The sequence below is a fragment of the Danio rerio genome, chromosome 11 (genome assembly GCF_052040795.2).
Source record: "Danio rerio strain M-AB ecotype USA chromosome 11, GRCz13ab, whole genome shotgun sequence".
In the NCBI taxonomy this organism is placed as follows: domain Eukaryota; kingdom Metazoa; phylum Chordata; class Actinopteri; order Cypriniformes; family Danionidae; genus Danio; species Danio rerio.
In genome coordinates, this window is record NC_141031.1 from 1,271,820 (window position 1) to 1,297,500 (window position 25,681).

General features: G+C 38.3%; 1 protein-coding gene across 46 annotated transcripts in view; it reads right to left on the minus strand.

Annotated features, from left to right (window-relative positions):
- Nucleotides 1-25,681, minus strand: part of atp2b2 (ATPase plasma membrane Ca2+ transporting 2) — a 172,394-nt gene that overhangs the window by 55,539 nt on the left and 91,174 nt on the right. For 14 of the 46 annotated variants that reach the window (XR_015501985.2, XR_015501982.2, XR_015501983.2 and 11 more), the window contains 6 exon segments: nucleotides 21,655-21,855; nucleotides 11,593-11,850; nucleotides 7,736-7,861; nucleotides 7,516-7,641; nucleotides 7,055-7,087; nucleotides 2,341-2,433 (listed from right to left, as the gene is read on the minus strand). Coding sequence is in view for 38 of the 46 variants with exons in the window: in NM_001123238.1 (NP_001116710.1) it covers nucleotides 2,341-2,433; nucleotides 7,055-7,087; nucleotides 7,516-7,641; nucleotides 7,736-7,861; nucleotides 11,593-11,850; nucleotides 21,655-21,855 (837 nt within the window). In the remaining 8 variants the exon portion in view is untranslated. 46 annotated transcript variants of the gene reach the window in all.

Here is a 25,681-nt window from a genome sequence, read left to right on the forward strand (position 1 = left end):
CAGATTTTACTGTCCTTAAATTAGCAAAAGTCAATTCAGACATCCCCTTAATGCTTCTGCGCTAGTCTTTGCACCTCGATTGTTAAAACCGAGCTCTAAGTAAGAAAGGCATTTCTGCAGTGCAGTGGGCTGGTCATAGAGGAGGAATTGGGACGTGTTCATTCAGATATTCCATGGAGGAGGAATGGAGGGGAAACACAATGAAAACAGCAGGACTCAACAGGACATGCAGGAGAACATGCAGATCCACCGAGGAGAGCAGTCAGAGAAGATAAAGAAGAGGAGATGAAGAGAAAAACAGCAGAACTCTAAACCTCGTCAGACTGATGCATGAATATCCTCACAGCGTGACCAGAATCCGACACTCCTGCTGAACATCCAGCATTGTGGGTCAGCAGGAAGATTATTTTATTTTGTGTGGGTTTTAAGCACACTGCAAAAAATGCTTTTCTTATGATTTGAGTTTTTGTTTGGTTTCCACTCCAAAAATTTAAATGAAGCATTTTTTAGACAAGTAAAAAATATGAAATAAGAAAAACAAAATAAGAAAAAAAATTATATATATATATATATATATATATATATATATATATATATATATATATATATATATATATATATATATATATATATATATATATATATATATATATATTAATTGTAAGATTATTTAACTTAAGCCATTGGCAGAATATTTAGCTTGTTTTAATAAAAAACTTTATTATGACTCATTATTTCTGAAAACAATACCATATTTTTGCTCGTCTAGAAAATGCTTCCTGATTTTACAATAAGTAGATATTTGGACTAAAAACAAGACAAAAAAAAGTAAGAAAAGCTTTTTTTGTGTGTGTAGGGCTGTGGGATATTGGGAAAAACTGGCTCTGCGATATTTCATTTTTAATCATAATCAGTGTTAGGCACAGTTACTGTAGAAAGTAATGCATTACAATATTGAGTTAATCCGCAAAACAGTAACTAGTTGCATTACTTCATTACTTTTTATGGTAAGTAATGCGTTGAGTTTTTTTTTTTTTTTTGCTGAGGCTTGATCTCTTTTCAGAACTTGCAGGGGTTTCTTCTTCTTTTTTTTAATAGAAGAGCTCTGCAATGAACAACACACTCTGTAACCTTCATTTACCTTTTAACCAGTTAAACTCTGCTGCTATTTTGGGATTTCCGCTTGGATTTTGCCGACCCAAATTTAAAAGCTTCCCAAATCCACATGCAGAGGTGTAAATGCAAAAAAAAAAAGGGTAAAATTTTAAAGAAAACCCTTTGAATTTTCATAAAACACTATTGAAAGTGTTTAAAATATCTGTATTTGTCATCTGTGTTATAATAAATACCTAAATAAAGAAGCGCTTTTTGTATTTCTTTTTTATTAACTCAAATTTGAAGGTGTATCTTTTAGGTTGTGTGTGGTCTAGCGTGCTGTAATTAATTTCGCTGGTTCCTGCACATGTCTGTAATCATAGGAAAAAAGAAAAATGTCTCCACCATAATCTATGCAGAAGTTATTGTGTTCCAACTGATGAGAGGTGCTGTACAAGCCACAGGGAGCGATCATTGCTTTCATATTTCACTATTCTTTTGTTTGATCAAACATAATTCACTGTGTTTGGACCACATCAGACATATAAAAGGATTACTTATGCACATCACCTCAAAAACAGAGGAGAATGGCCCTGAAGCACACAGCATAAGGTAAGAGATGACAGCTGTCTGTGCTATCTGGGGCTGCTTATTGATCATGAATGTATTGTTTTCACTTCTGCGCCATGGAAACACCGCGATTCATTCGGCAACTGTTTGATATGTGAATATAATTCAGTAAAAAGAATACTAGAACCGTATGAGCACCAGCAAGAGCTTTCATTTGAGCTATAACTTGTACATGTGTCATATGAAAAATATAAAGATTAACCAATGTTCAATACCCAGCTCGGGTCTCCAAAATACTGTGTTTTTAAGTGTAAATAACTTTTGTACAGTAGAATAAAAACCAAAGTGATGCATATGACCATAAAATATAGATTCTACACTTTCAAACGAAACCACTTACGGGGGTCTGGTGCAATGCTAGCCCTTTAAATCTTAAAGCGAAAGTCGATGACGTCACAGACCCGGTACTGGGTCCGCGGAGTTTAACTGGTTAAAGTTCCAATCATATGCCTGTTAAATATATAACATAAATGAAAAGATAAACCAAACACAAAAAGGTAGAAGAGTGAGGAGAGGAGAACAGGAGTCAGCGACTGGAGTGGACATGCACTGAATCACAGCAGAAGAAGAGAAAGAAGAAGAAGAGAAAGGACAGCGGAGATCTGCTCAACCTACCATTGACTAGGCTGGTATTAGCAGGTGTATTTGCGCTTGCCGCACCATCGGTAGCTATAGTTGCGATGGGGTGTGAGGAGGGATGGGAGCAGTCTAGCCGTAACAATGAACAAAAGTAGCATGGTTATTGGCTCAACATACCGCTGTCAACTCATACAGCACTTCACATGACGAAAAAAAACACCGCAACGTAAGACAGATCACAGACGAAACAAAGTGGAAGCACAAAAGAAACGACACCATGATCAATGGCACAGATATCTCTAGCACTGATGGAGGTCTCTGGATTATACACTAGAAAACACAACCAGTTTCTGCTGCTACTGATTAAAGCGATGGTTCAGCAGCACAAAAGGAAAATACTGTCATTATTTACTGCAAAACGTAAAACCACAAGAGTTATAGATCTTCAGAAGACATGTTGTGTTCAAATCTGACCTCACATCAAATATCTATTCACCTCAAAGTCAATCATCAACAGAGTAAATTAAGGATCAATGGACTCGAGTCTTGCAGGACTCCCAGAGCTCATCAAGATTCTTTGGATTCATGTTCAATGCCTCCTCCTTCATCTTACCCCAGACAAACTCAATAATATTAATTTCTGGTGACTGGGCCTGCCAATCCTGAAGTTAATAGCATGAGTTGTGTCAAATTAAATTGTTACCAATAAATGTGTTTACACATATCTTCATTAGCTTTTCTCATCAAGAACCCTAGTCAGTAACACTTTATAATTTCTGCACACTACAAATCATCCATTAAGCATTAGCTTATATTTGATTCATTATTGAAAGTAAATAGCTAACTATTATTAATTCATTATTATTTGTTAAACATTAACTCTACATTTATAAATGTAAGTACGCAGTTTATAAAAGGTTTTTTTTACTCATAAGCACTTGTGTAATGTGCATTATGATTGTGTTTGCATGCTTTGCTTAGGATTTTGTTTTCCATTACTAAATTAGGTATTTTTACAAGCCAGTTGTATTTAAGAGTAGTTGGTGGTTTAAATAGCAGGAGTGTGAAAATACAACATAGTTTAATAAAACAACAATATAATAATTTAACAATATAGCAATACTCATTTCAACGTTATTTAGCAGCGTTTAAACTACAGACATGCTAATTTAAATAAGACAGCAAACACTTATTTTTCACTTGATTAACAGTTTCATTTGTGTATTTAGACTTTTTTTTGATCAGATTTCCTAGTTTCCTAGTTTAATTGTCATTTATACTAGAGATGCGCGGATGGCGGTTACAGCCGCGGAATCCGCGGATAAACCGCGGATCGGGCGGATGACGTGACGGAAAATTTAATTTTAATTAAATTCGGGCAGGTGGTGGGCGGTTGTACTGTTTTTGTACACATAGCTGGCGCACCAACGAAAAAGCCTAGGACTGACTTCACAGAATGAGAGGAGGAATCGGATACACTAATTCTGGATGAAGTACAGAAGTATTACTTTACAAACTTCCGTATAGACGGATCAGCAGAGGAAAATCTACTTTCCTTTTAGGAGAAACAAGGCAGTCATTCCCACGTCTACAGCACCTTGCCAAGAGAATTCTATGCATTCCAGCAACAAGTGCTGCGAGCGAGCGCTCCATCAGCGCAGCAGGGCGCATTAGAGGCCAGGCGCTCTCGTCTGAATGTTGAAATTATGTCAAAATGCGTTTTCTATTAGGCTACAATAATTGTAAAAAAATTGTACAGTACAGTGCGTTTAATTTAGGCTATTTATTTATTTTTGTCCCTGTGCGCCAATTGGAGACGGAGTTCACTGCTGATATTCTGAGAGCTTTATAGGGTGCTTCTCATTTCTTATTTGTGTATCTTCGTTTCCTTCCCTTGCTTTCTTTCCTCGTCTTTCCACACCTATAGGATGCGAGGGAAGGACGCAAGAAAAAAACTCAAGGACCGAGGAATCGAATCAAGTGAAACGACACGTCCTCGTATTGTTCAGCGTCACTTCAAAGCGTCAATTAATGCTGGATTTGACTTGCACGTTTGGATTAACTGCATGTCATTAAAGTCATTCTCTATTTTTTAATAATCAATAAAGAAACATTCATTTAATAATAAAAAGGAATAAGCCATTCAAATAAAGAGCTCAGTCAGCAGATGGCGGGCGGGTGCGGTTTTAAAATTTGGTCGAAAATGTTCGTGCGGATGGATGGCGGACGGATGATGAGTTTTGTGATGTGGTTGCGGATGAAATAATAGCCCATCCGCGCATCTCTAATTGATACGAGATCTATAAAGCATAAATAGGGCTCACTTTAGATTAGGTCACAAAACTGGTAAAGTTGTGTTAATAAAGCATTTATAAACTTACAGAGTAATTATTATTACAGGGTATATACACGAATCAGAGAGTGAAATTCAATTCCTTTTAAGAGCTTCTTTAAGACTCTTTCCATACATGGCCTTATACCCACTCATGGAAACACTGGCGAGATTTTAACTTACAGTATACTAAATATTAATGTAAGAAACAAATCCAAAACTAAAACATTATTCATATACTTAATAAAAATCACTTTACTTTGCTGGTCCATTTCAGTATAAGTCTGCTTAATATCTGTTGATACTGCTCATTCAACAGACATTTCACTGACTGATTATTTTGAGACTGATTATGTTAATAGATTTAAGTTACATTGCATCTACATGTCAACTAATTATAGGTTATAGGTTGATTATAAGTAGGCTGTTAGGTTGGGGTTGGGGTTGGTGTAAGTTGACATGTACTTGCTAAGTTTCTTATAGTCAGTCAAATGTCTGTTGAAGCAGCAGTATCAGCAGATATAATAATACATTTTAATAATAATAATACATTTTATCTACTGTATAATGCGCTTTTCTCAGTCCCAAAGCGCTAACAGGCATACAAGGCAAACAAAGCAGAACAATAAAAACAGTCAAAAAATAAAATAAAAGCAAAAGACTGCAATGAAATATGAATGATTCAATACAATTGGATGATAAAATAACATAAATAATCAATCTAAGTTTAAAGCAACGGTAAAAAGGTGAGTCTTAAGAAGTTTCTTAAAACAATCCAGAAAAACAGCATTCCTGATGCTGGTGGGTAGGCTTTTCCATAACTTAGGGGCGGTCTACGAAAATATTAAGCAGACAGTCTACTAATACTCATATGAACCATCAAAATAAAGCATAACCTAAAAATCGATTACATCTAGCTCATTCAGCAGGTTGATGCTTATAGAACTGCAGAAATAACGGTGTTACTTTGCTTATGGCGATAAGCAAACCAATATGATGTCAAATCTAGCAAGATTTTGTTGATTTCATAAACTACACAGCATCCTGATATTCACAGAATGCAGTAAACTTTAGCATACAACCATACATTGCATGATCATACACAATATAACACCTTGCAAAAGAGCATTTCAGACATTTTAATACTTTTTAAGAGCCTTAAATTTCAAGAAAGTCTTAAAATATGCTAATTAGGCACATTACACAAGTGCTTATAAGTCAAGAACAGAGCATTTGTAGCTGTATTTATAAACTGCTTACTAATGTCTTATACCAGGGGTCTCAAACTCGCGGCCCGCGGGCCATTTGCGGCCCTCAGTGCAATATTTTGTGGCCCGCGCCGACCGCTGTACACTGACAGAATCAGCGGAGCGGGGAGAGAGAGCGCTCCCCGCTCCGCTGATTCCATCCGTACACAGCGGTCACTGGCATTCCCCGCCCGCCGTGTAAACAAAGGGGCGGGGATGCCGGTGACGTCACCACGCACCCCGCCCCTTTGTTAGACGCTGTGACGGGTGGGAAGTGTTACCAGGAGGGAACTCGCGCCGGCCAGAACCAAGGTAAGCTGTTCCCACCCCTGCCTGCCACTTAGCTACCTATCTGCAGCCTGCCACCTACCTAGCTACAGCCTGCATCTTATATATATTATAGGTAGATACAGACTGGTACAGACTTGAGTTCCCCCAAGCCATACTGAGGGTCTCAACTGCTTCCGCTCTAAAGCCAAATGTGGTTCAGATTTGTGAGAAGAAGCGCTGTCAAGTCTCTGGCAGCAAGGAGTAGGCAAAAGATGCCATGTTCAGAAGAACTGTTCATAATCTTCACTCAATGTTCTATTAATGTTCAGGACACTTCATGTTCAGAAGAAATAATTAAAACTGTTAATAATGACATTTGAGGACTTTTTTTTGTGAAATCCCTTATGCGGCCCAGCCTCACCCAGACTTTGCCTCCTGCGGCCCCCAGGTAAATTGAGTTTGAGACCCCTGTCTTATACTATAGAGCGAATGCTTAACAACTGATGCAGAAGTCAAAGACTATCACGACATCTAAGGCATGAATAAAATGATGACAGAACTTCCCCATCGGGCTGAACCAGCGCTTTAAGCAAACATGAACAGGTGATTAAAAATAAAGAGAAAACAACTAAAACAATCGCATGCTTTGAAATCAAACCCAAGTGCTTGAATCACAACAGTCTAGGATTAAAGTAGGAAACCGCCAGCGTTGAGCGCCGTACATCACCACCTGCCCATCGTCATTCATCAAATGCTTAAAAAAAAGAGCTGCTGCTTCTTTTTAAGTCAGAGATCAGGGTTACTGAAGCAGGGTTCGGGAGGGACGGAGGGAGGGAGGGTTTAGTGGGTAATAGATGAGCGTTACTGCGGTAAGTCTCCGGCACAGAGAGGCATACTATACCTGGCAGCGGATGGCCATCCTCTAGAGCCTGACCTGCGATGGTTTCAGAATAACAAACACATCAGGCCTCCAAAGCCCAGCACAAACACAGTCTCCAATAGGGTATATGCACAGCTAGTGTTTGACCCCTACCGGTAAACGTCTGGTGAACGGCTAATCAGTGATTAGAAAAGAGTTTTACAACTATTATGTGAAGGAATGTGTTGAAAAAAACCTCTCCATTAAACAGAACATACAGCACCTTTACCATTTAACAGGAGGGCTAACAGTTCTGACTTGAGCTGTCGGTGATGTCTAGGTGTAGATGTTCAGTGAGGGGTATTAGTGTATTATCATAATGACATTCTCCACCATAATCAAACCCCTCTCATGGGGTAATAGCTGTGTGAAACACTGAAGCGTCTGCATGTTGTGCTGTCGGTGTGTGTGTGTGACGTGACTCTTCAGCTTCAGTTACACACCTTTCTTCTCTTTTTTCTCCTCCTCTTCTCCTCCAGCGCCCAGCAAAGTGAAGATGATCCCAGACTGAGAGTTCACACCGACCGCAGTGACCACCATCCGACCCGAGCCCTCCATCACATGCGTGCCTGAGGATCCAGACATGGAGAATCAACGGTAAACACACACACACACACACACACACATGGAGTATGTATGTAGTGATGAGGAGCAGTGATTGACCAGAGAGCAGCATGGGGTCTTTATCTGCAGCTTTGCGCACGTGGTCTGATTCCCCCGTCAGAGAGCTCTCATCAATCTTCAGATCATTGCCTTGTATCAACACCCCGTCCGCCGGCAGCAGGTCACCTGAACACACACGTTCACAATTACTTCATTTATCTTAAAGGTCCTGTGACAAGCAAAATCAAGTGTTTTAGATGCTAGTATCAGTGTGTTAGTGTCTCCAAAAGAGTGACAACATTCACATTTAGAAGATATAAACCTGATTTAAACATATAGACTCTTTGTGTTCATCTTCAACACCTCCTTCTTCATCTTACTCCAAACATGCTCAATAATGTTGATTTCTGGTGACTGGGCTGGCCAATCCTGGAGCAGCTTGACCTTCTCTGCTTTCAGGAGCTTTGATGTGGAGGCTGAAGTATGAGCAGGAGCGCTATCCTGCTTGAGAATTGTCCCTCTCCTGTGGTTTGTAATGTAATGGGCAGCACAGATGTCTTGATACCTCAGGCTGTTGATGTTGATCTTCCACTCTGCAGATCTCTCCATGCTGAATGACCCCCAAACCATAATCTTTCCTTCACCAAACTTGACTGATTTCTGTGAGAATCTTTGCTCCATGGAACAGTGTAGTTCAATTTTCAGTTCAATGAGATCCATGACAAGACTTTTGTCAGGTAGTGCAGTATCTTACATGCTCCACCCCCTTCTTCTCTCTCACTGTCAGAGCTCAGAGAAAACAAAACACTATTGGCTGTTTTTTAAGGGGAGGAGCTACACAAAGTCTCTTCATGTTTTGGTTGAGCTTACGTCAAACATCAAATAAAGACACATTTCAAAGCACTTCACGGGACATTTAATACTGTACTGGAGTCATTTAATGCCATTAAATTTAGTTAGTTAGTTAGTTAGTTAGTTAGTTAGTTAGTTAGTTAGTTAGTTTAGTTAGTAAAACACATGTCAAAGCACTTCACGGGACCTTTAATACTGTACTTGAGTCATTTAATGCCATTAAATTTAATTAGTTAGTTAGTTAGTTAGTTAGTTAGTTAGTTAGTTAGTTAGTTAGTTAGTTAGTTAGTTAGTTAGTTAGTTAGTTAGTAAATAAAACACATTTCAAAGCACTTCACGGAATCATTTAATGCCATTAAATTTAGTTAGTTAGTTAGTTAGTTAGTTAGTTAGTTAGTTAGTTAGTTAGTTAGTTAGTTAGTTAGTTAGTTAGTTAGTTAGTTAGTTAGTTCATAATCCAGCAGCATACACAATGCAAAAAAAATCTTACACAAAAATCTTACACAATGCAAATCCCACACAGTAAAACAGACACTACATACACTAAACCAGGGGTCACCAATCCTGGTCCTGGAGGTCCGGTGTCCCTGCAGGGTTTAGCTCCATCTTGCCTCAACACACTTGCCTGGGTGTTTTGAGTACACCTAGTAAGATCTTGATTAGCTTGTTCAGGTGTGTTTGATTAGGGTTGGAGCTAAAATCTGCAGGACACCGGACCTCCGGGAACAAGTTTGGTGATCCCTGCACTAAACAATAAAAGATACAATCTAAAATAATATATATATATATATATATATATATATATATATATATATATATATATATATATATATATATATATAATACATAAACAAACACAAGACTAAAATATAATATAAAAATAATACAGAGGTCAAAATAAAATAAAACCCGTGACACATATGCCTAGCAGCTTATTTTACCAGTGTAAGGACAGAGTTAGTTTAGTGGAAAATCATGCAAAACAAGATGAAAATAACAAAGTTGTACTGATTCTGCTTAACATGCTGATGTAATGTTAGCCATCTAAGTAGATAACTTACTAAACAGGCACTCAAACAACTATTGAGGAGCATATTTGTCCTCTAATAATTGTACAATATACAGTTATTTCATCTATTAATGTTAGTATGCATCATTAATGAAAGCATTAAAAGTGACCTTTTGAACTCATGAGTCTTTCTTCAGCGTAATGTTAAATCTAGTGTTCAACAGGGTCAAAACTTCTGAAGACGGGCGGCCGCTCGGCGATGGAGCATATTTCACAATCTAATCTGCAAAGCTTTTCACAGAGACTCGATGGTGCTTCCAATAATCCCTCCAGTTTCTCCCAACAACAAGAATGGATCAATATTACCGTCTCCAAAGACTTCAAGCGCCAATCCTCTAAGATGGCACTCATCAAGCATTTCACAACAAAATATTTCCCGCTGAAAATCCACAGAATGAAAGGACTGCTGTATGCCAATAGAGCAACACTATACTGTGGGTGTTCCCCAGCGTTCAGTATTGGGTCCCTCTGTTGTTTTAAATATCAAAAGAATATATATTTAATTGGAGAAAATTTAGATTTAACTTTGCCAGTGCATCATTTCAACCCCCACGCATGTTCAGAAATAACGCTAAGCTAACCGTCAGTGTACTAGCGAAGAAGATGGAGCCCCTCTCGCAGCCTGCCAAGGGCTCTCACCCACAGGATCACTCCGTCACTGTCAGCACACACATTTTCTGCCTCCCACTTGTTCAGGAGATCCGAAATAACAACCGGAAGCTCTCTCAGCACTGCAGAGCCAGAGCAAATCTCCAGCTTAGAAAGTGTTGATCAGCTCGACCAGCCTTTAATGATCAAAACTAACGACACCGATCGGTCTTGCTTCATCACACATCAACAGATCAGATTATTATGGGTGAATCTTCTTCAATTACAAAATTAAAAACTTCCTCTATAAAAGTTACTATATTTAACATTTATATGCATGATTATGGACTATAAATTAATTTGAAAGGACAAAATTAAATGAATCTGTATATTGTAGATAATTACACTCACCGGCCACTTTATTAGGTACAGTATTTATCTCTAAGGTATTTTTCCAGTACCTTGTTGAGGCTACACCACTAAGGATTAAGGCAGTTCTGAAGGCAAAAGGGGATCCAACCCGGTACTAGTAAGTTGTACCTAATAAAGTGGCCGCTGAGTGTATATTGTGATAACTGGTCTGTATTTATTTATTTGGAAGGACAATTACTATTTAGTATAAATACATATTTATGTATTGTAGTTTTTCAATTAATATAAGCTCATAAAGCTACATGCAATATCCCAAGAATGAGCTCAGTAGTGTTTCAAATAAATTTAGATGCAGTTCTACAAGTCTGACAGCAAAAGATATTGATTTCATGACAAACATATTAATGAATAACTGCAATAATTGACACACAATGCAAATCTGTAGCACTCAGTCCTGAGAATCTAGAATCCCCAAGAGGTCTAGTATGAAACCCAAATGTGCAGTGTTTATTTTGTTAATTGTACATTGTTAATCCTATACATTGTTAATCCTAAAGTGAAGTTAATCCACTGAAGTTTGTTTAATCTCTCATAAAAACCTAACTGATCTATATCTTTCTTCTCCGGTGACTCTGATTGGTCGAAATATGCTTAGCCACGCCCTTCCAACTGGTTATTTGCTATAAGTGAAAGATGAGAGGCGGAGCTTATAAAATAAACTATGGCCTCTGTTCAGGTTCAGATGGAAATACTGAAATAAATGTCTGAAGCAACATTCACATGACTTTAAAGTCCACATTAAGAGGAAGCTGCAACTTTTTTTCCCATATTGTGACGCAGATCCATTAAAATCTATGTATGAAATGAGAAAACAGTGGGCGTGGCTTGTTTTTTGTACTGCGAGTTGGTCAGTGTGTTGAAGAAGGTTATTCACAGCAGACTGCATGCAAATGATCAAGCAGCTCGAGCTATTCCAATATAAAAATGTCCTTCAAACTAAAAATCAAAAGTCAAAAGCTTTGATGACGACACATACCATACTTGATTTGTGCAATATCTCCGACTAGTATATCGGCCACGGGCAGCTGGATGACCTGGCCTCCTCGCACCACCTGGAACTTCTGCTCCTGCTCGATGCGGCTCTGTAAACCCCTGAACTGCTTCTCTTTGCTCCAGTCGTTGAAGGCCGTGACCAGAACCACACACACCACTGACAGCAGGATCGCAGCTCCTTCGATCCAGCCGGCCTCCGACTCGCCCTCGTCCTCCGCACCCGCCTTCGCATCTCCACAGGCTGCAGAGTGACCAGCACAGAATTAACACACAATAACACACACTGGACAATTCTTTTCAATACTCATTTTGCAAATATTTCCCAAGTGCTGTTTAACACAGATTTATAAACACATTTTAACCATAAAACTTTAACTAATGTCTAATAATAACTCATCTATTTTGTCTTGGTCATGATGGCAGCATGTAATACCCAAACCAGGCTCATTATGGACATGTGCCCCTGTATACGTTGTTGGAGAGCACGAAATACGTCCTAGGAGATACACTTTTTTTGCAGTTTTATTTTTCACAAATCACAAAAATATGTCAGCCATATTAACATTATTTTAGTTTCACTGCTATTAACAAAGGAAGGGAAAAACCCATCATTTATCAGAGTTTGAGGTTGTATTTTGTAACCTACTAAGGGGTGTGAATTTGTTTATAATTTCCTGTAATATTATTAATATTAATAATATTAATAATAATAATAATAATAATAATAATAATAATAATAATAATAATGATGCATTCATTCATTCCTTCATTCATTTTCTTTTCGGCTTAGTCCAGTTAATAATCCAGGGTCGCCACAGCGGAATGAACCGCCAACTTATCCAGGTAAGTATAATTAATAATAATAATAATAATATAGTTAATAATAATAATATTAATTTTAATAATTATAATATTAGTAATAAAATTATATGCGTAAAAATAATACTAATAATAATATAGTTAATAAAAATAATAATTATAATATTAATAATATTAATACTAATAATAATATAGTTAATAATAATAATAATATTATTATTATAGTTAATAATATTAATAATAATAATATAGTTAATAATAATAATAATTTTAATATAAATATTAATAATAATAATAATAATAATATAGTTAATAATAACAATAATAATAATATTATAGTTAATAATATTAATAATCATAATAACAACAATAAGAATAATAATAATAATATAGTTTATAACAATAATATTAATTTTAATAATATTAATAGTAATAAAATAATATGCTTAAAAATAATACTAATAATAATATAGTTAATAATAATAATTATTATAATATAAATAATAATAATAATAATAATAATAATAATAATAATAATAATAATAATAATAATAATAATAATAATAATAATAATTTAGGCGATAAAGTGGCGCAGCAGGTGGAGCTTGAGGCTGTATTTTGTAACCTACTAAGGGAAGGTGTGAATTTGCGTATCATTTCTTGTGTCAATTAACAACAGAACTTTGTTTGTAATGTGAGAAAAATCACCAGAGGAAACCAACGTCATTTCTACTATACAACATCTTAAACTGAGACAGATGCATACAAATAAAGGCATGCTAATTTTCGCAATACAACAATAAAGACGTTTGATTTATGAGGACGCAGTTGATGACAACATAAATGCAGAATATTGCACGATCCTTCATAATAACTCTGACTGATGCACATTACACACTGATGCTGGATAAAGATTGATGGAGAACGATGACAAATTTCATATCTTCATAATAGTGTGATGTGCATTCTCCACACTAAGTAGGTGCTGTGATGAGTGTCAGTGATTTGGGAGGGTTTCCTCGGGGGTAAAGCGGCAGCAGCAGAGGCCAGTGCTGCTGCTCCAGATGTGCAGGACTAAATAACGGAGGCGTTCTGAATGAAGTTTGTTTGCTGCATTACTTCAGACACACTGAATGACACTATCACTGCTGAAAACATTATTCAGGAACACAAACACACACACTGTTCCTGGAACATCTTGCTCTCTCTGTAAGTCTTCAGCAAAGAGCAGTGCCGCTGTAAACTTAAATCAGATGTTTTCCCCTGGCCCTACAGTTACTGTTTATAATATTTCATAATAACAACACATTTTCCCAAAAGTAAAAACTATTGCATACTCTTGTAAATAAATATGTATTTAATAAAAAATATAAATGTAAGCTTTGAACCAATCTGTTTGAGCATTAATAGTAATAATAATAATAATAATAATAATAATAATAATAATAATAAAAGTAATAATAATAATAATAATAATAATAATAATAATAATTCATTCATTCATTCATTTTCTTTTCCGCTGAGTCAATATAATAATGTCCTTCCAGACGCAACCTATCTCTGGGAAAATAATGATAATAATAAAAATAATATGGTTATTAATAATAATAATAATATAAAAATTATAATAATAATAAAATTCATAATATTATTATTATTATTAATAATAATAATTATAAGAGTAATAAAAATTATAATATAATAATAAATAAAAATAATATAATAAATTATAATAATAATATAATATGGTTAATAATAATAAAAATAATAATAATAACATAGTTAACAATAACAATAATATTAATAATAATATAGTTATTAATAATAATAATAACAACAATAATATAGTTAAAATAATAATAATAATAATAACAATAATATAGTTAATAATAATAATTATTATTATGATTATTATTATTATTATTATAGTATTAATAATAATAATAATAATAATAATAATAATAATAATAATAATAAAGTTAATAATAAAGTCCCAGTAATGGGCCAGTGATGAAAGGGCATCCACTGAGTAAAACATGAGCTGGATAAGTTGGCAGTTCATTCCGCTGTGGCGACCCCAGATTAACAAAGGGACTAAGCCGACAAGAAAATGAATGAATGAACAATAATATAGTTAATAGTAATAAAAATAACAATAAAAATAACAATAATAATAATAATAATAACAATAATAATAATAATACACTTGGCTGTAAGTTCATGCAGATGTGATCTATAATGTGCACTGGGGAGAGAATCCATATATTTTAAGAACTATTCCTTTAAATGCTTCCACCCACTCATGAATACTCCATAACCCATGCAAGTGTGTGTGTGTGTGTGTGTGAGAGTGTTTCAGATGTCTATTTTTAGCGTCTGCAGTATAAAGGCACGGATGGCAGCGGTGCAGGGGCTCTGTGGATCTCTTCATTTGATTGAGCTTCATTCTGTGTGCTGAGAGTGTGTGTGTGTGTTTGTGTGAGACAGAGAGTGTGAGAGCTGTCCGTGGTGCTGAAGCACAGACAGAGGCGTTAGATAACAGCTCGTGACTACAGATCAGACACACCAGTACTGCAACACCGCTCACACACTCTGCTACATACTCTCTCTCTCTCTCTCTATCTCTCACTAACTCACTCACATACACACACACTCGTACATACATGCACACACTCTCTTACTATGCATTCTATGTACAGTGTACTATATGTCACTAGATCTCAGTGGGGCCAGCAGGGGGCGCTCAACCTGCAGTCTGTGTGAGTCCTAATTAAAGATCTGCGCGGGACTAAATTTAGAATCCTGCTCCCGCCCGCACCCGCCAGGTTTTAGCCCGAACCCGACCGCTCCCGCTTATATTAAGCACTTGAAGTCCCGCTGCCCGACCCGCCCCGTTTTCTATCCCCGATCCCGCTAAAGAGCGGGGGGAGAACAAAATCGAAAATCACCCAGTTATACAGTCCAGACAGCCTATAACAAGCTGTCTGTATAAACACACACACGCACAGCACCAAGCACACACACACAGACAAAGCTTTCTCTCATTCGCGCGCACGCGCCCTCTTACACACACTCATAAGCACCAAGCACAAACACAGGCAAAGCTCTCTATATCTCATTCGCGCGCACACACACACACATATATCTCTCATTCACGCGTGCGCACACATATACATACACACACACACACTGCAACAAACAAGCTAAACACAGCATCGCGCTATTTCATTTACACACATACATACGCGTGCTCACTCGGAAGTCGGGAGCGATATTGCTAGACAGCCCGCTCCCGTCCCAAATTAAACCCGTTACCGACCGCTCCCGTGATTTATACGGAAATTTATACCCGCGCCGTAGAAATCTGGTCGGGTCTCGCGGCGCCCGCGGGACAGCCGCGGGAATGCAGACCTCTAGTCCTAATGCCCCAGTATAGTGAAGGGGACTCTAATCTGCTCACTGAGGGCCGTCTTCTCTCCACTTCACCAATAGCTGGTGTGTGGTGAGCGCACTGGCGCCGTTATCCTGTGGTTGCCGTCTCATCATCCAAGTGGATGCTGCACACTGGTGGTGGTGCGGGGAGACCCCCCTCATTATTGTGAAGCACTTTGGGTGTACGGCCATACACAATAAATGTATTTATCGTATTGAATCATGAGAGAGGTGAATCGTTACATCCTTACACACCACATTACATTACATTTTGCACTGTTCGAATGTTGCTAGTCTGTGCTAAAAGGCTTTTGCTGTTTAAATAAGCATTAATTAAAACATCATTATTTCATAACTCTCATTAATTAATTGTGTTTTATGAGCTCTGCTGCATTAACAAAGCGAGTACATGAAATTAATTAGTCACAGGGCCGGATGAAGCAGGATTTGGTCAAACATATTTGCCTCAGCTTTAGCTTACAGTGTCTCTAACTACTTAAACACAAAACATTTACATTCATCCATTCATTCGTTTTCCTTCGGCTTAGGCCATGTCTACACTAATCCGGATGAATTTGAAAACGGAGTTTTTCTCTAAAAACGCTTCACGTCCACACTGTCGTTTCTATTCGTTTTCCAAAACTTTGTCATCCACACTGAAACGACTACCAATGCTTTCAACCTGTACTGCGCATGCGTGAAATGTAAGACGCTTCGTCACGCGTCATTTCCGCCTGACGTTTATTTTCTTTCCGGCTCTTTGAAACGTTGCGGCAAAATGTCACGGAAAATCACAGAGTTTTTTAAATGGACTGACAATGAAGTAGAGTTGCTGCTTCGAGTAACACATGAATACAGTCGCGTATCGCAAAATGCGGAGGTCGCCCTGCAGAGATCACTGACGGGGCCCCCTGATGTATTGGTGACGCGATCACAAATTAAGGAGCGATCACAAATTAAGGAGCGGGGAAGGCAGGCGGGGTGAAGCGACAACGCGGGGAAGCCTTCACAAACTGAGGAGCGATCACAAACCGAAAGCGGCGAGAGCGTCAAAGTAGCCAGAAGTCATTCATTTTCAATGAAAACCGGCGGCGAGAAACAGCGCACCGCGTCTTCTCCGGTGTGTGAGCGTCAAGGAGAGATCAAATCAAGTCAACTGTGAGCTACGATATGACGCGGTCCGGCGGCAAGCAATCAGAATAAAGCAGTCCACCGCTTGAGAGGTGTTCAGAGAAAACAGACCTGTGAACTTTGGTTCCGACCACAGTTGTTCCCAAGAGTTTGATTATTGCGGTTGCTGGATTTTCAACTATTGAAAATCGTGACGATGCGGGGCCCCCTAATCACGCGGGGCCCCCCCGCGGTGCGTGCCCTGCGGGCCCATCCGTTACGCCACTGCATGAATACAAAGTTGCAAAAGAGAGTGAAAATGTAGACTGGGAGACGTGCCAAAACAAATACGCCGATATACTGGACCGCTTTAAAGAACAGTATCCTGCTGATGACGCTGCTTACCCTCACAGTAAGGACGACATCACTAAAATCATAATCACAACGAAAATAAAGTAAACGAATTAGTAACATGAGTGTCACATGACAAAAAACGCGTCATCGTTTTCGAAAGACTCCGTTTTCACAGTCTACACTACGACACGAAAAAGGCGTTTTCAAATTTATCCACTTTGGAGAGCGTTTTCAAAAAGATACGTTTTTGTTTCCTAAAAACGCGTCTCAGTGTGGATGGAAGGGCAAAAACGGAGACAAAAATATTACTGTGGACATGGCCTTAGTCCCTTTATTCATCAGGGGTCGCAACAGCGGAATGAACCGCCAACTATTCCAGCATATATTTCATGCAGCGGATGCCATTCCAGCTGCAACCCATAACTGGGAAACAATCATACACACTCGTTCACACACACACTCATACACTATGGCCAGTTTAGTTCATCAATTCCCCTATAGCGCATGTGTTTGGACTGTGGGGGAAACCGAAGCACCCGGAGAAAGCCCACGCCAACACGGGGAGAACATGCAAACTCCACCCAAAACCATTTCATGTCACACAATTTCTGAAAACCTCTCCCTCAAATTGCAAACCTACTGCTGGATCATCTGTTGATCTGCATCACCAATACTGCAGAAGACCTACTGGAACCAGCATGGAGCTAAGATTCAGTCAAGTTTGGTGAAGGAAAAGATCATGGTTTGGGGTTACATTCAGTATGGAGAGATCTGCAGAGTGGATGATCAACATCAACAGCCTGAGGTATCAAGACATCTGTGCTGCCCATTACATTACAAACCACAGGAGAGGGACAATTCTCCAGCAGGATAGCGCTCCTTCTCATACTTCAGCCTCCACATCAAAGCTCCTGAAAGCAAAGAAGGTCAAGCTGCTCCAGGATTGGCCAGCCCAGTCACCAGACATCAACATTATTGAGCTGATGAAGGAGGAGGCGTTGAAGATGAACACAAAGACTCTTGATGAACTCTGAGAGTCCTGCTGAAGGCTTTCTTCGTCATTCCAGATGACTTCATTAATCAGTGATTTGAGTCAGTGCAGATGATCAACCAGAAGTCAAGTTAATATTTGCTGTTCCAAAAGAATAGGCGATTAGACTTTTGTCAAGTAGTGTGTGTGTGTTAGTGTGTGTGTGTGTCCAGGCATGCATGCGTGTATGTGTGTGTCCGGTGCAGGACACTCTCAGGTCTCTGGAGTTAATGAGGTGAACGCTGGAGGAATAACCTTTAGGTGAAGGCCATACATCAAAGCAGCCGGCCATAAAAGCTGCAATGAAGACAAAAGCATTAAAGCAGCATAAAGAAGCCGCGAGAATGCTGAGCAAGTGTTATCAATCACTATAATGCTCAGGGATTCAATTACTGCAGGGCTGGAGACGGCTCTTTTATTGGGGTGCGTTCAGTATGGATGTGAAGAAAAGAGCTGCTGAACTTCTGCAGGAGATCAGTGTTAGGAGACGGTAAACCAGGGACACTGCATCACATCACGGCAAGGGTGTGTCTCAATCTGCACACTTGTTCACTAGTCAGTGCACTGATCAGGGCAACATTTTCAGTCTGCATTGTTTTTTTTTTTATTGTTCTTCTCCTGTGGTTTGTAATGTAATGGGCAGCACAGATGTCTTGATGCCTCAGGCTATGGAATCAGTTTAGTCTCAAAAGAAATTCACGCAAAAGACACGATGTACACATGCGTAGCCAAATTCACGTGCATAAAATCAAATTCATATTTATTTATATTCACAAAAAATTTTCACGTGCACAAAATAAAAATACATTTTCATAAAATACGTTTCACAAATGCAAAACACCATTTGCAAATGTATAAGAGTGTACAAAACATTTTGAATGTTTTAAACTTGCGAGTTCATCCTGAATGAGAATGTGCAAATCCTCTTTCACGTACGACTCCCCCTGGATACGTGTGTGTGTATTTTTGAGACTTTCCTGCCAGAGGCAGAGTAACTCGTACCTTTCAGCCAATCAGATGAGAGCTGTAGTCAATGACACCAACTGTGCGCTTCAGCGGCCCACCTGTTCACAACTGACTATATTAAAATAAGAGAATTTCCAATTCAGTTTCTAATGACACTATCAAGTCTTTTTAAAGAAAACAGCTGCTTTATACTTTTTATTGTATTTTCATACAGGCTGTTGATGTTGATCATCCACTCTGCAGATCTCTCCATACTGAATGTAACCCCAAACCATGACTTCTCCTTCACCAAACTTGACTGATCTCTGTGTGAATCTTGGCTCCATGCTGTTTCCAGAAGGTCTTCTGCAGTATTGGTGATGATTGAGATGCAGATCAACAGATGAAAAATCCACCTTCTGACACTTTTCCAAATGTTCAACTAGAAGTCAAGTTATTATGTGTTGCTCTTACAACTGGGATCAACAACAAGACTTTTGTCACATAGTGTACATACATGCACAGACAAACATACACACACACACACACACACACACACACACACACACACACACACACACACACACACACACACATTTACACCTACACTCTCTCTTTCTGATACAACTACATACAGTACATGCACATACTACAACTATTACACAGTGCACATGTCACTCCGCTGCTAGTCCGTTTGCACTGGCTGCCAGTTGCTGCTCGCATCAAATTCAAAACTCTGATGTTTGCCTACAAAGTGACTTCTGGCCTAGCACCTTCTTATCTGCACTCACTTCTGCAGATCTATGTGCCCTCCAGAAACTTGCGTTCTGTGAATGAACGTCGCCTCGTGGTTCCATCCCAAAGAGGAAAAAAATCACTTTCGCGAACGCTCACGCTCAATCTGCCCAGTTGGTGGAATGAACTCCCTAACTGCATCAGAACAGCAGAGTCACTCGCTATTTTCAAGAAACGACTAAAAACTCAACTATTTAGTCTCCACTTCACTTCCTAATCTGCAATTGCCTACTTGAATATCACACTAACTGTAAAAAAAAAAAAAAAAAAAAATTACTAACACTTCCCTTCTTAGACTTTACAGACCTGAAACTTGCCTTTAGTACTTATTCATTGTTGCTCTTAGTTGTGTAAATTGCTTCCTTGTCCTCATTTGTAAGTCGCTTTGGATAAAAGCGTCTGCTAAATGACTAAATGTAAATGTAAATGTAAATGTATTACAAATCAATACAATAATGCACTTTAGGTTTGTGTGATTTTACTGTTTTACATATTTTATATATTTTAAGGTATCCCACTTCGAAATGCTTGACATTAATAGTAGGTTTGGCATGCTGTGCCGGGAGAGAACCACGAGCTCAGATATAATTGAGCTCAAGGCTCCTGCCCGGTCAATAAGCATATAAGAGGATTTGAGATCAGGCAGCTCTTGAGAGCTCCTCTTAGAAAAGGGAGGAAAAGGAGGAGCTGGGGTGGAAGGGGGGATTCTTCTAGAATGAAGATAGAGCAGTAGGGAAAAATTGGTCCATTTATTGCAAGCTTGGATCAATCTGATTGGATTATTGCGAGTGAGTGAATGAATGAATGAATGAATGAATGAATGAATGAATGAATGAATGAATGAATTAATTAATTAATTAATGAAATAGCAAATTATTGAAAGGAGTAAACGAATGCAAGAAAGAAAGAAAGAAAGAAAGAAAGAAAGAAAGAAAGAAAGAAAGAAAGAATGAATGAATTAATGAATGAATGAATGAATTAATGAATGAATGAATGAATGAAATAGCAAATGATTATAAGGAGTGAAAGAATGCATGAAAGAATGAATGAATGAATGAACTGAATAGCAAATGATTAAAAGGAGTGAAAGAATGAACAAGTGAATGAATGAATGAATTAGATACAAAACTAACAAGCAAATAAATACAAAAACAAATCGTTTAACAAAAACAAATCAGTGAATGAATAAATAAATAAAAAACAAGTGAATGAATGAATTAATGAATGAATGAATGAATGAATGAAAAACAATTGAATGAATAAAAAAATGAATGAATGATTCAAATTAGATACAAACAAGTTAATGAATGAATGAATGAAAACAAATAAACGAGTGAGTGAATGAATAAATGATTGAATGAAAAACAAGTGGATGAATGAATGAACAAACAGGTGAAACAAAACAAAAAAACGAGTGAATAAATGAATGAATAAATGAATAAATGAATGAATGAATGAATGAATGAATCAATCAATCAATCAATCAATGAATGAATCAATGAATCAATCAATCAATCAATCAATTACTTAACAAGTGAATAAATGAATGAAGGTACTCACCGTCGGTGTTGCCCTCTCCAGGCGGCTGGTAGAAGGACAGACCCAGAGAGATCAGGGCTGCGATTTCCAGGATGATGAGGGTCACGTCTTGTAACGCTTCCCATACTAACTGTAAAAAAGTTTTTGGCTTCTTTGGAGGTATAAGATTTCGCCCGAAGACTTCTTTTCTTTTATCCAGATCTGTGGCCAACCCTGCCAAACCTGTGGAAAAACAACACAATGACTGATGTTACAACTGGCTCAGACACACAGCTTCACACACGCTCAGTTTAATAGGTTCAGGGGTTCGGGGATGTGGAGTTCAAAAGGTCATCTGTAACCATGGCAACCAGGTGCAATCGCTGACTCTGTGTTAAGTCGGGATTGGCTAGTTAACTCCATAACCTGCAGTAAAAAATGGAGGAATGTGATTTATGTGCTGGAATGTGACCTTTTTTTAATTTTATACGGTTCTTTTTACAGCACAGATTAATAAAGGGACTAAGCCGACAAGAAAATGAATAAATGAATTACCTGTCAGCATAGTGTCCTACAATAAAAGCAAAAAATAAATACAAAAAAAAAAGATTACAAGATCTTAACTGAACTCAAATTTGACTTAAAAACACAACCTACATCAATCATTTATTAATTTTCCTTCGCCTTAGTTCTTTACTTATTAGGTGTCGCCAGAGCGGAATGAACCGCCAACTATTCCAGCATATGTACAACCCAGTACTGGTAAACACCCATACGGATTTAATCTCACACACACTCATACACTATACTCATACATGTACACAATAATTGACTGTATTTAAATGTATAAAGTTTTAGAAGCATGTCATTGTAAAAATTTCACACTGTATTTTGCATACTGTCTTAAAGACCAATTATGTGCCTTTCTACAAGATGTAAGGTAAGTCTCTGATGTCTCTACCGTGTGTGTGTGAAGTTACAGCCCAGAATAGCACACAGATAATGCTTTGTAGCTCTCTGAGACAGACCCTTTAAGGCTTTGATCCCGATTGTGTTGTTTTGGTGAATGTCGCTTTAAATTCAAATGATATTCAAATGAGAGGGCGGAGCTACAAATGCCTGTGTGTCAGCATAGTGGCAGACTCATAAACAGTACTGTGTGAAGTGTCAGAATGTGTATCTCCACATCTATAATCCTCTTAAAGCAGCTCAAACACTCTAATGGCTGATGAACAGACGGCTGCTTCTCACTAAGGGCTGCTGTTTATGCTAATGAGGGAGAGACGGGCGCTAGTGGGCGGGGCTTTCCCCCTCTGATGACACGTATAAAGGGAGAATGTCAATCAAAGTGTGTCTGCAGACTGTTTTCTTGTCGGTTTAGTCCATTTATTAATCCGGGGTCGCCACAGCGGAATGAACCGCCAACTTATCCAGCACATTTTTACGCAGCAGATGCCCTTTCAGCCACAACCCATCTCTGGGAAACATCCACACATACACTACGGACAATTTAGCCTACCCAATTCACCTGTACCGCATGTCTTTGGACTGTGGGGGAAACCGGAGCACCCGGAGGAAACCCACGCGAACGCAGGGAGAACATGCAAACTCCACACAGAAACTCCAACTGAGCTGAGGTTCGAACCAGCGACCTTCTTGCTGTGAGGCGACAACACTACCTACTGTGCCACTGCCTCACCCCTACTGTTTTTATCAAGTCAGATTAATTAATTTAATTCATGTTTAACCATCAGAGTCACACACTCCTGGGTTTAAACCCCTTATAAACGTGATTTTTGCATAATAGATCCCCTTGAAAAACATTATATTTTATTAGAGCCTGCACTCTCTATGCTTTGACATTAAAAGAGATTTGATTTGGGATGTATGAGGCTTCCAGACACAGCAGAGCAGGTTCAGCATTAAACTGACCACAGATCAGCTGCAGTTCTATAAGAGTGATGGCTGAAAGCTCCTCTCTCCTACTGCTTCTCTACAGTCTCTGCAATCTCACTTCTCTTCACTGCAGCAGAAAAAGGCTTTACATCTCTTGCCCACGAATGCAAAATGAGCAGTCGGGTCTCTGCGAGTGAGATCGGGCCTGGTGTCACCGCAGTCTCCAATTACCAGCTGACTCACAGCACAGTTACTCACTCCTGCACACTTACGTACAGCCTGAGGAGCTGCACAGACAGACGCACGTACTGCTCAACTCACTACTACACCGACAATAAAGAAAAATAAAATAATGTCCCTGCGAAATCAGAGTTAAGCTTTTACATGTTAGTATGAGAAAGATCAACACAATCTCACGGCAATTCGTAACTTTTTCATTTAGTGGCTAATTCGTACAAATTCGTACGATCTAATTCGTACATTTTAGTGCGATTTGCATATCCCCCAATGACGGTTGGGTTTAGGGGTGGGGTTAGGTGCCACGCCTCCTTTTTAAAATCGTACAATTTCTTACGACTGAACTCGTACGAATTCGTACGAATTAGCCACTAAACTGCCAAAACGTAAAATACTTACGTTTTCTCGTGAGATCAGGCAGGAATGATAGTCTTAAAGGAGAGCTGTTATGCAAAAATCACCCAGTTGCGTGTCAGCAGTGTGTGAATATATCCAGCCTCTAATGCTAAACATTTACTGGTATGAGATCAGTGTTGGGGAGTAGCTAGTTACATGTAACGGCGTTAGGTAATTTAATTACAAAATAAAAGTAACAGTAATTAAATTAGTTACTTATGAAAACGTTGAGGATTACAAATGGGGTTACATCTGAATATGCTGAATAATATTCATCTGTTGCTTTTCCTGTTTTTGATATGCAGGAAGCTTTATGCTGAGGCCATTTATTATATTTATTTCATTTATTTCATTGCTCATTAACCGAAACTATTGGTTAACACTGTGATAATTGATTTGCTGTCTTTTTTTTTTTTTTTTGTGAAATGTTTTTTGGATAAAGGTATTTTTTCGAGAGGTTGATGTACTGTAATGAAAAAGAAAGTAGGGTTAACCCCCTACTCTTTTCGAAGGACATCCTGGGATTTTTAACGACCACAGAGAGTCGGGACCTCGGTTTAACGTCTCATCCGAAAGACGGCGCTCACTGAGCAGTATAGCGTCCCCGTCACTATACTGGGGCGTTAGGACCCACACAGACCGCAGGTTGGGCGCCCCCTGCTGGCCTCACTAACACCACTTCCGGCAGCAACCTAGCTTTCCCATGTGGTCTCCCATCCAGGTACTGACCAGGCGCAGCCCTGCTTAGCTTCAGTGGGCGACCATGTGAGAGTTGCAGAGAGCGAGCTGCCGGCGATAAACTTGATGATATCTGATGTGCTGTTTTGTTAAGTAATGTTACTGAAAGTAAATGTATTTTGCAAGTAATTGACCATGATATTGTAACGAAAAGGAGAGGTTTAAAACTTGATGTTTGATGTGCTGTTTTCTTGCGAGATTATGTTTTGGAAGGAAAAGGTAATTTTCGAGTAATTGATCATGATATATTGTAGTGTAAATTGTTAAAATATAATGATAATTGATATGATGTTTTCCTATGTAGTAATAGTTTTTGAATGTACGTTTTTTTCGTATGTCTTGCAAATCGTTTTTGAATATGCAGGTAAATGTCTCCTGTATAATCGGTTGTGAGAGTAGAGATAAAGGTAAGATTTGTTATTTTTAATTTTTGGGTAAGTGTCAAATGTAGAAAACTTTTAATGTCAACTGTTAAAAATTTTTGTATTGATGTACACCTGATTAGTGATGGTGGTTGATGCACTTTATCTCTGTGGAGTGAGGTCGGAAATGGGAAGAATGTTTATTGTCATTGCTGGGAAGATTATTGTGTGATTAATGGATAATGAAATGAGAGTGACGGTTTAACTAATTGCACATTGTGATTGACTATGGAATAAAAGGGTGGAGTTGGAGAATTGTGTCACACACTGAGGAAGGCTTTGTGCCGAAACGTCTGTTTGTCTGTTATCACCCGTAAAATGTAAGAAAAAGTACGAATAAAAACAGTATGAAGCAACTGAGTGCGAATCATTACCTTCTT